A 14,215-nucleotide genomic window follows, 5' to 3' on the forward strand; every position below is an offset into this window, starting at 1 on the left:
GGGAGCCTTCCGCCCAGCCCCTTAGCCAGATTGCCAAAGCCACGGACACCCAATCCTTCCCCAAGCCAGGTTTTGTACCGTCTCTACCTTGCCTGTTTGTCCCCATTATCTGTCACCTCCCACGTGGCTTTGTCATGGTGAAGGGTGTGCTTTTACAGGCCCAGGGGTGATAATGATGAATTCGTAACCAATCACTGTCAGAGACAAGGCCACAAGTCATGCTTGGCTTCCTGGCAGTGCCAGCCTGGGTGCCGAGTTGGGGGTCAGGCCGCTATTCCTCAGGAGTGGGGCTCTGCAGCCAGACTGCCGCGGGCCAGCCTGGGCGCCTGCACCTGACCGCGGTGGACTTCACCTCTCAAGTCTCCATAGAACAAGTGCCAGTTGTGACGGCCTAGGGTCAGGGTCAAGGGCAAGCACCACTTGCTAGTATTTGCCCTACTTTGGGGGACAAACCAAAGCCAAGATGTAAACACACATCAGTGACACGGGGCTAGAGTCCCGATTCTTCACCTGGCAGCTCCTAATAGTGCCTTTCTCCTCCAGTTCCAAGCTAGCCAGGAGGCGGGCTGGCTCAGGGCAGGGACACCCTCCTGTGCTTCCCTCACCGGTGGAAGTCCCCTCCACCAGTCCCGGTGGCCCCCAGTAACTCCACAGCCAGGCCCGGGCTGCATGCCCACCCTTCAGTGGGGGCTGAACCCATTTCCCTGGGAAAGAGGTCTTCCAACTCTTCAAAAGAAGTGGAATCTTACTCATGAGGAGATCAGAAGTCACCATTTTGCTAGGCCATTCTTAATCGTCCCTTGGCCACTCGCCATCAGGCTGCCATTCTCAAGAGCACAAGGGACTAATAACAGATCCCCCTTCTCCTGCAGAGAGCAGCCACTCTGTCTTGTGAGCCCCTAATCTCCATGTAGCGGGAGCCACACCACCTGTTATGGTTTCGGGGTGGAATGTCCCCCACAGGTCGTGTGTGGAATGCTGGGTGTCCAACGCAGCAAGTCCAGAGGTGGGACTATAGGGAAGTGACTGGACGGAGGGCTCTCAACTCACCAGTGGTCAACCCACCCGAAGGTTCGCATGTGAATGGATACTGGGGGTGACGGGACTGTAGGCAGGTGGGACCTTTTGGAGGAAGACAATCAGGGGTGAGGTGCCTTTGGGGACTGTACCTCACCCCGGCCCTCCCCCTCCCTCCTTCCAGGCTCCCGCACTGACCTGGAACCACGACCCAGGATGGCCTCCCTGCTCTGAGCTCTCCCGTGGAGTACTCCAGGCACAGCAACACACAGCTGGGGACGGACCCGCTGTTGCCATTTTCCACGAACTTTCCCTTAAACGTCCTCTTGCCAAGACATTCTGCCCAGCTATTTAAGGGCCTAAGAAGCGGGGCTGCCAGGTGGCCGTGGAGCACGGGCAGGCCTGGGTCTCATGTCCTGCGCTGGGAGAGGAACAGCGCCGGCCCGTGGTTTCGGTTGTCCCTAAATCCTCTCAATACATTCCCTGTGTGCTGTTTGTCCCTCCCCCTGGCTTCCCTACTGTGCCCTAGGGCACTACCCAGGAGGTGCTGCCGGCTCCCTGACTCTGGGTGCCAGCTGGCCTTGCCCACGGGGCACACCTGCTGAGGGCAGATTGGAGCTCACCCCAGCCCGGGCCACCTGCTCCCTGCATCTGCTACCCAGAGCTGCCCTGCGGACCCCCTCCACGACCACAGCTCCCGGAGGACACAGCACCGCACTCCTTCAGACCTGAGGTTGGGAGCACTGCTGCGTCCCTGGGCACGTCACTGTCCCTTGTTTCCCTTTACTAATCGAATGGTGCCCTTTGAGCTGGCCATCTTTTCTTGCCAATGCGTTAACTAAGGTATCTATTAAAAATCCTTGAAAGACACACCTGTTCACATGAAGTGGCAGCGCATGCCGACACGCTGCGGGGCAGCTCCTGGCGGCTCAACAGGACACAGCCTCTGTTACCACCCGCCCCAAGCATGCCCGGCTGTGTCCCCCAACATCTACTGCCTTCAGCAGAAATGCCACTGGAAGGTGGATTCCAAGCCAGTGTCGTCCTACTCAAAGATTGGCCTTTAAAAAGTGCCACATGACTTCTTCACAGTGCTGCTCTCAGCTGGACACAAGCAGACCTTCCTGTCCACCAGCAACTTTGCTTGACCAGAAATGTGTCCATGTGCTCACTAAAGGCATGTCCAGGGAGCAGTGTTAGTAGTGTTTCTCCGCCTCTGGGAACCAGCGCAGGGTGATGCAGCTACACAGTGAAATTCTACATAATATTAAGAAGGCTCTGGGGCTGGGTGCAGCTCAGGGGTGGCATGCCTGCCAAGCATGCAGGGTCCTGGGTCCTTCCCCAGCACTGGAGGTGGTGGGGGAAGGAAAGAAAAAAAAAAGACCCAGACCCATCTACTATACGTAAAAGGAACATGGACGCACACACACACACACACACACACACACACACACACACACACACACACACACACACACACGGTGCTCGAAGAGTCCAGACACAGAAGGCAGGCCCAGCAGCAGGGATGGATCCCAGGGCACTCTACTACTGAGCTTTTAGTTTTTGAGACAGGGCCTCACTATGTTGCTCAGGCTGGCCTCAACCCTGTGATCCTCCCACCTCAGCCTCCTGAGTAGCTGGAATTACAGGTGTGTGACTCACCACGCCTGGCTGGTTCCAATTTTATAGTTAAAAAACAGGCAAAACGTATCCATGGTACAAGTGGAGAAAGAGGGTGACCTGGAGCAAAAGGATGGTGTGGCAGTATACTATTCCTTAATCTGCACCTTGGTGTTTGTGAAAATCTACCACGCTGCACACCACTGGTGTACACACTGTTTGTCCCTTCTCCCTGGCTTCTGAGTGCCCCTTATACGTGAGTGTTTGTATTTTTATCAGTGCCTCATGGAATCCCTACACGCTAGAGACACCAGTGGCAGAGAGCCATTCCAGGGCTCCCTCTGCAGGAGGTGGGAGCCGTCTGCACAACCGCCTTTGCACAACCAATGCTCCTGGGGCAGCAACAGAGACACAGCAGCAGGAAGGGCTGAGCACCAGCTCTGCCACCTGCTCTTAGGCCAGGACCACAGGGACAGGGTGAGGTGTTCGGAAAGAACCTGGGCCTGTCCCAGCTCTCCCGGACAGCTGTGTGGCCCCGGAAAACACCTCTCCTCCCCCACCTCAGGTGCATCCTCTGGGAACTAAGGAGGGGCTAGAACCAGCAGTGCCTGAAGCCCAGGACTCTGGTGTTTCCCCATTACAATCTCCCAAGGTTCTTATTAAAATGAATTCCAGAGCCACATGCCAGACCTGAGCCATAGCTCCAAGGGTGGGCCTTGGTTATACTTTAAATCCCAAGATAACTGCGAGCCAGGTGTATGGAAAACATGGCAGAGTGGCCTAGGCTGGCCTTGAACTTGCAATCCTCCTGCCTCAGCCTCCCAGGTGCTGGGATCCCAGGAGTGCGCACCGGACGTCCTCTTCTCTTCAGCACATAACACTGGGTTTCTCCCTCCTCTCCTCCTCCGGGCGAGGCGAGCTCATCCGCACTGCTCACTTCAATATGCTGCCTTCCATCCAGCCAGCTGTCCACTCCTCCTCCTCCACTGCCGTCTTCCTGTCCTCTTGGCCCCAGATTTCAGGTCCCGGTAGCACTTGGTCCCACAGGGCATGAGAAACAGGGCAGAGCAGCACTGAGCTGGAGGCCTGGAGAGCCGGTGCCGCCATCTGGCCCTGATCTTTGCAGGGAAGCCGATCCATGGCAACCTGTCTTGTACTGTCCACTGTGCCCTCCACACTCTTGGCTCCTAGGATGCCTTGGGAGAGCTCCCCATATTATTTATTTATTCTGTGGTGCTAGGGATAGAGCCCAGGGCCTCATACATGCTAAGCAAACCATCTGCCACTGAGCTACATTTCCAGATCCTTTAGTTCTTAATTCTAATCTTCCAACTCTGGCTGAGCACGGTGCACATGACCTGTGATTCCGTGACTCGGGAGGCTGAGGGGGTAGAAGCACAAGTTTGAGGCCAGATCCTTGTGCAGTTCAGTGGTAGAACGCCTGGGTGCAGTTCAGTGGTAGAACAGGCTTGGGCTCAACCCCAGTCCTGAGAAGTTCCCTACACAGAAGGGAAATAATAAAATAAGGAACCTTGGAATAGCAGGAAGGAGGAGAGAAAAACAGAAGGGGTAAGACACGGATAACTACCACAGACTTTCTCCTGTTCCCTAAATTACACTTGAAACAAAACTGTGAACACTAACATGGTTCTCAAAGTAGACAGAAAATCATACTGGAACCAGGAGAAGATTATATGTAGCTTATTTAGCAGTCCACTGGTCTCCATATAATGTAACACTTTAAAGTACTACTACAAAAACTATAAAAGAAATATAGTCAAAAATACTATAGACAGGGCTGGGAATACAGCTCAGCTGGTAGAGTGCTTGCCTCCCATGCACAAGGCCCCGAGTTCAATCCCCAGCACCACACACACACCAAAAAAACCCCCAAACCTAGGGACAAATCAAAACTATATTCAAAAAAATGTCAAAGTAATCCAAGAAAGAGAAAACAGAACAAACCCAAAAATTAAAACAGCAGACTTAAGCACTAACATATCTATAATTACATATAATAGGAACAATCTAAAAACATCAATTAAAAGAAAAAGATTGGCAGAGAAAAAAATAAATCATGCTAAATGCTGTTTACAAAGCACTTCCAATGATGTAAGCAGGTTAGAAAGCAAAAAAAAAAAAAAAAAAAAAAAAAAAACCAAACAAAGAAAAAAATACACCACACACACACAAATTACAACTGGGCACAGTAGAACACACCTGTGATCCCAATGACTTAGGAGGCTAAGGCAGGAGGATCTCAAGTTTGAGGCTAAGCTTCAGCTTAAGCAAGGCCCTAAGCAACTTATACCGTCTCAAAATAGAAAAATAAAAAGGGCTGAGGATGTGGCTCAGTGGTAACATGCCCTTGGGTTCAATCCGCAGTAACAGAAATAGAAAAAAAAAAAAAAAAAAGGAAAGCACGAAGTCACGTACTGTAGGATCATAGTTCTAGAGACGTGGAAGAGATGAGGGGCTGTGGTGGGTTAGGAATGGGGGACAGGTGTGGGAGTGACAGGTGACGGTGCGGGTGGAGCAGCTCTCATCTCGACGGTGGCTGCAGAGTACAGCAATGGAGCGGAGTTCACTGTGTGCATGCCAGAGTCCTGGTCTTGATGTGGCACCATCTTTCCGTGACATGTGAGCACTGGGGGCGTGGCCAGAGTCCATGGGTATCTCTATATTCTGGTGCAAGATAAAAACACATCCGCAGCCCAACAGCAGCCTGTGAGTTTTGCCCGTCTCATTCCTCCACCTCCTCCTGGAAAGGTGACGGTGTGAACCTGCACTTTATGCTCTGGTCACTACCCAGGACAGGACGTGGGGGGAGCCATCAGGCTGCACCTTCAACCAGAGGAAGTGGGGGGACCGCTAGCCAGCAGGAGGAAGAGAGGGACCGCCAGTCACTGGGAGGACTGGGCTGCAGAGTCCCAGGGTGAAGGAGAGTTCAAGTCAGGAGAGGTCGGGACAATGAGGCTCCCTGCCCAGACTGCTCTGGGGACAGGGGCCTCTCCTGCCACCCTCAGTCCTGACTGAAACGGCTCAGGAATGGAGGTGAGTGGAGGGAGGGCCCACTGCACTGGTTCTCTGAAGCCCTGGCCTCCACTCTCCAGGCCTGATGGCCTGCTGCTCTGGCTCCCCTGTGGGCAAGGCTAGGGACCTGAGGTCGGAAGGAGCACAGCAGGGCTCTACTATGGGTTAGAGTTGTGCCCAGTGTGCCAGCAGCCAAAAGCACCACAGCCTCCACCAGAGGGGCCAATGCCAAGTACAGATGTGGAACTGGAGGGTCCTCTGGGCCCAAGTTCACAAACAGCCTGGGGTTGGGATCCACGCACCCATCTGGGGCTCAGCGGGTCGACTGTGCAGAGGGATGCTCATCTCTAAGGCCCAGCCAGAGGCCCACTTGATCTGGGGGAGGTGCACTGAAAAGGAGCACCCTGTGGGCCAAGCCAAGCCTCACCTCCTGGCTGACCTCTCTCCAGCTCCAGGTCGGACCCCAACACAGTGCACAGAACAGACACGAGGCCACCTGGGTTCTGTTCTGTTTCTGCCTCTGCCTGCTGTGTGGTTTCTCTGTGCCTTGGTGTCCTCACAGGTCAGAAAGGAACCACAGCACCCAACACTGGTGGGGTGATCATGGGCTCCACTGTATGGGTGTTATCTCTGGCACCCATTTACCAGGTAGAGAAAAACAAGAAGTCAAATGAAAACAGGCTGAAGTGAGCCACGGTGGTTTGGGTTTTTTAATTGTTTCTGCCAGTGCTCGGCTCTAACCCACCCAGCCCAAGGCTGTTCTGCAGTGGGACCAAGGGTGACAGAGGGTCTTCGCCCCTCAGTGACCTCTCCTGAAAGTCCAAGGACATCTTCCACAGGACATCCACACACACCCGTCACCCAAGAACATAAAGGCTTCTTGATCTTTCTATGTTTTCCACCATGAGTATTGCCTCTGAGGTCGTGGCCCCGGGGCTGCCCCAGATAGGTAGGACAACATATGAGTTTGTCTTTGGTCCCAGCATCAGTCAGAAGCAGCCCCTCCAGCATCGTCCAGGCTGCTCACCTGTCACAAGGGTCATCCATGGCCTTCTGTGTGTCCTAAATGAGTCCCCAAAGAGTCGCGGAGGTCCACAGTGTTAATGCTCTGCTCTTCTGGCATGCTGTGACCCACCACACAGCCACCAAGACCCTGAGCCTTGGTGCCTCTCAGGTCTCACACCTTCCTTAATTTACTAGATTGCCTGCTGTACTCCAGAAAGCAGCTGCCTACAGCTAATGCCAAAATGCCACCCGCCCCTTGATGCCCTGCTGAGACAGGGAGGGAGGGTTGGGCTGCAGGAACACCGTGCTCTCCTTCAAGGCGGCTGCTCAGGCCGCTCTGAGGCCCTGGGACTGAACATAGGTGGTCTGGCGGGGGTCGGGGCCCAGGGCTAAACACAGTCACCCTGGCTGGCAACCTTTTCAGGTGTGGAAGGGAAGGGAGTCATCTCTGGAGCCCAGGTTCAAAGTCAAACACTAATAAACTACCTTTGCTCGGTGTCGTGAAGAGGCAGGGTGGGGCTCAGGGCTCCATTTTCAGCCACCAGTTCCCCAGGGAGCACGATCAGCAGGGCTCAGGCTGGCACTCGAAACCCTGCCTAGTAGAGTCACTGCCACTATCGTTCCACTTACAAGCAGGAGACAAAACATCGTGTGAAACAGAAATAGAAATCCCGGAGCCCAGCCTTTGCCACCCTGCTGCCCAAGCGTCCTCCAGGGCAGTGGCATGACCATAGCTACTGTGGCTGGTGGTCCCTGCCTCACCTCCAGGCGCTGCAGACAGGCCTCAGGGTCCTCCTAACTTGGGGCTGCTGCTTCTCAATTCTGGCCAGATGCAGAGCCCAGGCCCATGCCTTCTGCACTCAGGGCTCTCTGGCGCCCCCGCCAGCTGCTTCCTGGACCTGCAGGCTCTCTGGACGCAGCAACTGCCCAGCACATGGGGAAAAAGACAAAGGGCCAGCTGTCACCCCTTGACAACTTCTGCTCCCACAGTGGTCAAAGGGGCTGGAAGACAACACGGCCCAGTTCTCTTCGCCTTCATCATGAAACCTCTGAAAGCCGAGGGCTCCAGCAGGCTGCTCAGTCCCTGAGGTGGTTTCTCAATTCCAAGGGCTGCTCAGCATAGCAGGTGACATCCAAGACAAGCCCCGCTGGTCCTTTACTGACTGCGGGCTCCTGCTCTTAACCCTACAGCCCAGAGTGGTTCCCGTGTCCTCCTCTGTGACAGTGCAGTGAGTGGCGAACACAGACCCAGGTCCAGCTGTGCCGAGCTGGGGAGGAAGTGCCCTGGACCAGACCCGACCAGATCTGCTGAGAAGGGGGCGTCCCAGGAGCCGGGCTCGCAGGTCCCAGATGCTGCTGCTCCCCTGCATGGCCTAAGGGTTTCTCGACATTCAGAGGCCCAGCCCTGATGACAGTTGGCGGAGCAGCAGAATGACCATCTTCAAGGGGTCTTCAGACACTCAGCTCAGCGGGACCGTGCACTAGCCCAGGCCCACTGTGGGCAGCCATCACCAGCCTAGTAAGGAGGACGCGTGGCTTGGCGTCTTCAGGGGGCTGGAGGCAGGCGCTGTGGCAGGAGAGCAGTGAACAGGGTCAACATTTAGCCAGCAGCCACCTCCAACCCCTCACCCGTCACCCCACTCTTCTGACATCCCAAGTAGCCCTCAGCAAGGAAGAGGCTGAACACAGGACGTGAGCAGGAGCACCACACTCCTCCAGCGACGGCCCAGGCTCTGCAACCCTCCCCCTCACCTGCAAGACACAGGTGACAGCGCCTGCTTGCAGGGTGGCGCGAGGATCAGTGAGAGAGCTCACAGAGCACCCACAGTACCATGGGTGCTCACCCCAAGGTCGGTCGGCTCTTCCTCACTGAACTAGATGAGAAAAGCAGAGCCCAGAAAGGTCAGGTAATTTGCGCAGGATCACACTGCTAGCTGAAAACAGATAGCCTGTTTGGTGATCTTTCCTTATACCGTACTGTCTAGCAGTGTGAAAACAGAGATTTTGGAGTGAGGAGTCAGCAAGCCCTGATCTCACACCCACCTTCTGTTGGAAAAGGACCACCCTGGGCCACGCCCAACACCACACACCCATCTTTCTCAGGCAAAAGCCAATCTGGCATCCACACCATTGGGTCCAAGAACAGAACTCTAACTACCCCGTCCTTCAATTCAGGGGTGGAGAAAGAGAGTCCCAGTGACCAGACTCTCTTCCCAGCATTAACCAGCTCCCTCCAGGCCACAGCAGGCCGGGGAGCAGCACCTGCTCTAGAGGGAAGGATCTGAGGTCCAGCTCTGCACCAACATGGCACTTGCAACGGCAGTCAGCCCGAGACAGGGTCCAAGGGCTTTGTGGGTCACTTCTATCAACCCACCAAGGACCAGAGCTTTTTTACTAAATTGTTTTAGAGCATGAGAGGGAAAAAAAAAACACACACACTTCCTGTTTCATTCTTTAAGGACCAGCTAGACAAGGACAGTGTGTGTGCACGTGCACACATCCCACACACATGCAAAGGAGGGGAGAAGACAACTACCAGCCAATCTGACTGATAAACAGGCCAAAATCCCAAGTAAAAGATAATCAAAAGAAGAAAACATGCTTTTCCTTGGAAATACTGGTTTCTTTTCTCATTTTGTTCTCAATTTTTGATAGGGTCTTGTTTCCTTTGTCTGCACAATAAAAATAATTAGGGGATGTGTAAAAACAGAATAGGAAGCCAGGCATGGTGGTGCATGCCTGTAATCCTTGCTACACGGGAGACTGAGGCAATAAGATCCATCTCGAAAAGAAAAGAACAGGACGTAATGATGAGCCACTGAATCTAGAATTCAGATAGTTCAGAATAAGAAAATCTATTAAAATAACTCATTTTTAACTGATTAAAAAAAAGGAAATGTTCATACTCATTTATCTTACTGGGTTATAAAAGACCAATAGACACAATTAAAGGCCCATTATTTATCAAGAGAAAGGAAAAGAATAAAGATGATCTTAGCAAACTTCCTTGAGGATCTGCATTTTCTTCCTTTTCTTTTTCTTTTGTGTGTGTGTGGGGGGCACTGGGGACGGAACCCAGGGCCTTGTGCATGCCAATGCCCTCTATGCCCAGCACCCCCAGGAGCTGCACTTTCAAACTACAGGAAGAGACAGATCCAGGCTACAGAACAGACTGGAATGTAAGAGCAGCAGAGTTCAATTGAGGACAGAAGATGGACTCATCTTTGCCTCTGTGAACACACAAAATAAAACTCCAAGTGGACTATGGAACAAAGCAACTCATAAAAGCAGCGCAAGAAAATACAGAAACAGAGCTTCATGATGGAATGACAGGAAAGCCCTGGAGGGGGCTGTCAGTGCTGGCTGAGTGGCAGCATGAGTTTGCATAAGGCCACCAACTGCGCTCAAATGTGGCTAGTGTGGTAAACTGGATGCTGATGTATTTTGCCACAACTAAAAATTTAGAAAACAAAAAGATTATTTTTATATTCTTATGATAGGACTAGCTTCCTTCAGACAAAAAACTTTGGATGCATATAGGGAAATATGTAAGGATTTTACTATATATGTTAAATGTCCATATAATAAATAATCTTAAAATCAAAGCTAAGCACTCAATGCTTCAGTTAAAAAAAAAAAAAAAAAAAAAGACCAGCCACTAGCCAGAATAAACAGGTACTTTTACCCTTGTGGCTGGAACTGGAGATTGGCTAAATGAGTTGAAGGTAGTCAGCAGCTGGCCAGATGTTAGCTGCACATACCCTCCACTTACTGGTCTCAAGCTCACAGAGACGCTCCTAGAGGGACACAAGCATCAGAAGCAAAGGCGCTCACCATGTGACAAAATGAAACCCAACCCTGCCCTTGGAGGTAGTGAGATGTGCTGTCAACATCCACACAGTAAGAACTTGCCAACCTCGGAAGAGACGGACAGGTCTCTGCAACTGACAGGAAAACACGTCACAACACTATCCATAGACAAAGGCTCGTTACAATGTAAACTATGCTCTGTGACCTCTTCTTTCCTAAAATAAGTAATAAACTCCATATGAAAAAAAATCTGGGAGACCCCACATCAAGCTGTCATAGTGAGATATCACCTCTGGGAGGAGCGTCATGGGAAATTTTCACCTTCAAAATTTCTGTGATATTTGAATTAAAATTTAAAGTTAACATAACTGCTTTTATAGCTGAAACAATAAGGAGTCAAATGAAAACAGTTCCGCCCTATGCAAAAAGAGGCAGCTATGACCCTAACCAACGAATGCCAGGCACTGATCTCTCTGCTGTTTTCCCTGAAGAGGAAGAGGTGGAGGGCTTGTGGACAACAGCTCAGGAACCGTCACCTGCCAGCAGTGCAGCTTCACAGCACCTGCCCTGGCTCAACAGAGCACACTGGGGAAAAGCATGCTCAATCCTGAACTAGACCATTTTGGGGTTTAACCTATAATCTTTGGGTAGCTCCTCAAATCGCCATTTTAAGATTAGAAACATTTCATTTGAAAAGGTCACGATGGAAACCAGATTGGCCAAGAGGAGCTGATGGGCAAGAGCTGTAAACCTGGCTGCACCCTGAAGACAGCAGTGAATGCCGAGACCTCGAGAGGCCGGGAGAGGCCTGGAAAGCTGCAAGAGGCTGTGACCCCTTGAGTGCCACCCCTGCACAAGGAAGCCAAGAACAGGAGGCTCCAGGGAACGCCGCACACAGGCTCTGCTCATGTGCCAGGAATGTGGCAGAAACAAGGCTCCGCACGACAGAGCTGTGAACTCCACATAGGAAGAAAAATTGCGAGACCCACGTCAAGCTGTCATAGTGAGGTGTCACCTCTGGGAGACCTGACCTGTCCACAGGCGCAATACAGCGGCAACCCCTCTGGCTGGCTGTCCAGCCCACCAGCCCCACACTGCCCAGACTACAACCTGTGTCCTTGGTCCTTTCAGGCACTCACCTGGGAGCTGGAGGGCAGCACCTGGGAGGTGGCCTCCTCAGACGGAGCTGCTCCTGAGCCCATGGGACTCAGCGTGGTGATCCTGCTAGGCTGGCCACGGAGAGTGAGAGTGATGGTGGTGGGGACCTTCAGGCCTGAGGGCGACAGCAGGTAGGGTTTCTGGCCACAGTGCCCACTTTCTGCTAAGGCTTCCCGTCTCCCCAGCCTCCACGCCAGCTGGACATTTGTGCCCCACCAGTGAATCAGAAGCAGCAGGTAACCGCTGGTGTCCTCTCACCCTCTAGAGGGTGGGTCCACACAGCTGAGCCCAAAGGTAAGGCTAGGACCCTAGGGGGTGGGGTTCAGACCTGGCCTGCGTAAGATGGAAAGGTCCCCGGGGAGAGCCCAGATCTGGAAGTCCCCAGTTTCATGAGACTCACCTGATGCCTGGTTAGAGATCTGAGCCAGGCCAGGGAGGCTACTTGCTAACTTAGCAAGGCCCCCATTGGTCAGCAGCTGGTGGATGGCTGTGGGCTTCCCACCAGGAGTGGCACCCAAGGAGGAGAGGGTGGTGGCCACAGGGATGGTACGGACAATGGTGCTGGTGCCCGTGGTGATGGCACCCAGACTCTGCATGGGGGTGGGCAACTTCACACTGGCGGCCTGTGGGACACACAAGCCCAGATGATCAGAAGCTGTGGCCCACCCGCAACGTGCGAGCTTGGAGGGCCCCCAGACTAACATGTACTGAGTGCCTGCCACATGCAGGGTCCCCTTCCAGGGTCTGCACTTACCACCTTACCCCTCACAACACTGTAAGGGAGCCACCACCACGATCTCATTTTACAGAAAGGTAAAGAATTTTGCCTAGGCCATAAGGTGAATAATGGATCTTAACCTCTGGTAGCCCCCAGCTGTGTGGCAGGACGGCTGTTTGTCCTTGGCCCACAATTCCTGGCCCAGTCACCCTGCCCAAAACAAACAAGGCAAGGAAGCCTCCTCCCATAGCCGCCCAGCAGGGGAAGGCAGAGGCACACCTGTGGGGCTGGCCCAGGGCCAGGGAGGCCAGGGTTCCCGGAGGAGCCAGAGCTCTTGCTGCTGATGTCCTGCAAGCTGAAGCTGAGGCCCTGCAGGAGGCTGCTGGCTGATGTGGCACCTAGGGGAGGACAGGACGGCACCAGTCCAGGTCAGTCACGTTCTTTTTGAGGACCACTTTCTAGCAACAGACCAAAAAGACAGCCGGGAGCAAGGAGGCTGGGCAACCAGATAGATACCTGGGAGGGAGCCGCCAGGAGAGGTGGCCACCAAGCGGCTCTGGAGTGTGTGCAGGGTGCTGGGTGTGGTGCTTCCAGAGACCACTGAGGGGGCTGGGCTGGCCGCGACACCTTCAGAAGCACTTGACCTGCAAACACAGAGAACAGAAGCTTCACCCAAAGGTCAGAAGGCAACAGACCCCAGTGCCACATGAGGGACAAGCGGGCCCCAAGCTCTTCACCTGGACACCTCTGAACCACCCAGCCCTGGTCCTCCTAAGTCAGGCCTAAAGTAAAGAACTCAGGCCTCAGAGCAAGACCCAGGGCATGTTCCGCAATCTCTAAGTAAAAATGAGCCCTGGGCTGACCCAAGTCCAAGGCAGACTTCCCCATGAGAAAGAAGCCACAGTCCCATGACCAACAGAACGCAGACGCCACCATCTTTCCAAGCAACAAATGAATCAGATGAGGGGTGACAGGAAGAAGGGACCAGGACCAAACAAGCAAGACTCACCTGGCTGTGGGGAGCAGTCCACCTGCTGACGCCTGCCCCAGCGTCACAGCGATGGCCTTCCCGCCCGCCGCTGAGAGACGGAAACCACCAAAGTCACTGTCAGTCCTCCCTTCCCGAGACCCACAGCCCAGGCTAACAAGACACTAGGGGAAGACTGCAGGACGAAAGAGCACAGTTGTCAGAGGGGGGCTGGGGCTTTCCTCCCTCTATCTGAAGCTTTCTGGAGTCTCCCATCATCTTTCACTGAAACCAAAGCATGCAGCGGCCCTGCGGCGCTTCCCATCTCCCTCACTCTCACACCTGCTGCAGCAGGGGGAAGGTGAGTCACCCACCCGCGGGAGCCAGGCCGAGGCCCAGATGGCTGGCCATCTTACTAAGGAGGCCAAGAGACTCACCATCTGGAGCTCCTCCCTGGGAAGCAACACAAGGCCCTCCAGCCGTGTCCCCCTGAGAAATAAGGGACACCTTGATCTTGGGTCGCTTGGAGGTCTTACTGCCGGGAAGGGGGCTGGAGGGGTGATGCCTCTTCAGCTGAACCCTGAGCTCCTCCTTCTCTGCTTCTTCTGCTGGTTCTGATGAAATGGGAACTAAGAGACGGAGCTGAGGTGAGATCACCATGAGCCAAAACAGCATGTCCTCACTGCCAGTCACCGCCAGCATGGGCCACCTTGGGATCCTACGGGGGAACCGCCCCACGTGGGGCCCACAGTCCACAAGCCCACCTCAGAGGAGGCTCCACCCCACCCCCAGCTGCCCTGCAGTGGGAAGGCGAGGCCGTCAGCAGGCAGGATCTAGGGGCACACACGTTGCCGCTGCCTGGGAAAGGTCACACCACAAACGGACTC

At 53.9% G+C, this 14,215-nt stretch overlaps 1 protein-coding gene across 10 annotated transcripts in view; it reads right to left on the reverse strand.

The window, feature by feature from the left end:
• Positions 1–2,687: 2,687 nt before the first annotated feature.
• Positions 2,688–14,215, reverse strand: part of Kansl3 (KAT8 regulatory NSL complex subunit 3) — a 42,527-nt gene continuing 30,999 nt past the window's right edge. For 3 of the 10 annotated variants that reach the window (XM_078028479.1, XM_078028480.1, XM_078028478.1), the window contains 7 exons: positions 13,766–13,957; positions 13,371–13,440; positions 12,878–13,005; positions 12,641–12,759; positions 12,044–12,266; positions 11,625–11,758; positions 8,300–8,549 (listed from right to left, as the gene is read on the reverse strand). In XM_078028479.1, coding sequence (XP_077884605.1) covers positions 8,487–8,549; positions 11,625–11,758; positions 12,044–12,266; positions 12,641–12,759; positions 12,878–13,005; positions 13,371–13,440; positions 13,766–13,957 — 929 coding nt within the window. In that variant the 3' untranslated portion in view covers positions 8,300–8,486. Of the gene's footprint in view, positions 4,137–6,362; positions 8,243–8,298; positions 8,550–11,624; positions 11,759–12,043; positions 12,267–12,640; positions 12,760–12,877; positions 13,006–13,370; positions 13,441–13,765; positions 13,958–14,215 lie in introns of those variants that run through there. The other 7 variants (XM_005339587.5, XM_013364873.4, XM_078028485.1 and 4 more) reach the window with 5 other exon arrangements.

The sequence above is a fragment of the Ictidomys tridecemlineatus genome, chromosome 12 (assembly GCF_052094955.1).
Source record: "Ictidomys tridecemlineatus isolate mIctTri1 chromosome 12, mIctTri1.hap1, whole genome shotgun sequence".
Lineage (NCBI taxonomy): Eukaryota > Metazoa > Chordata > Mammalia > Rodentia > Sciuridae > Ictidomys > Ictidomys tridecemlineatus.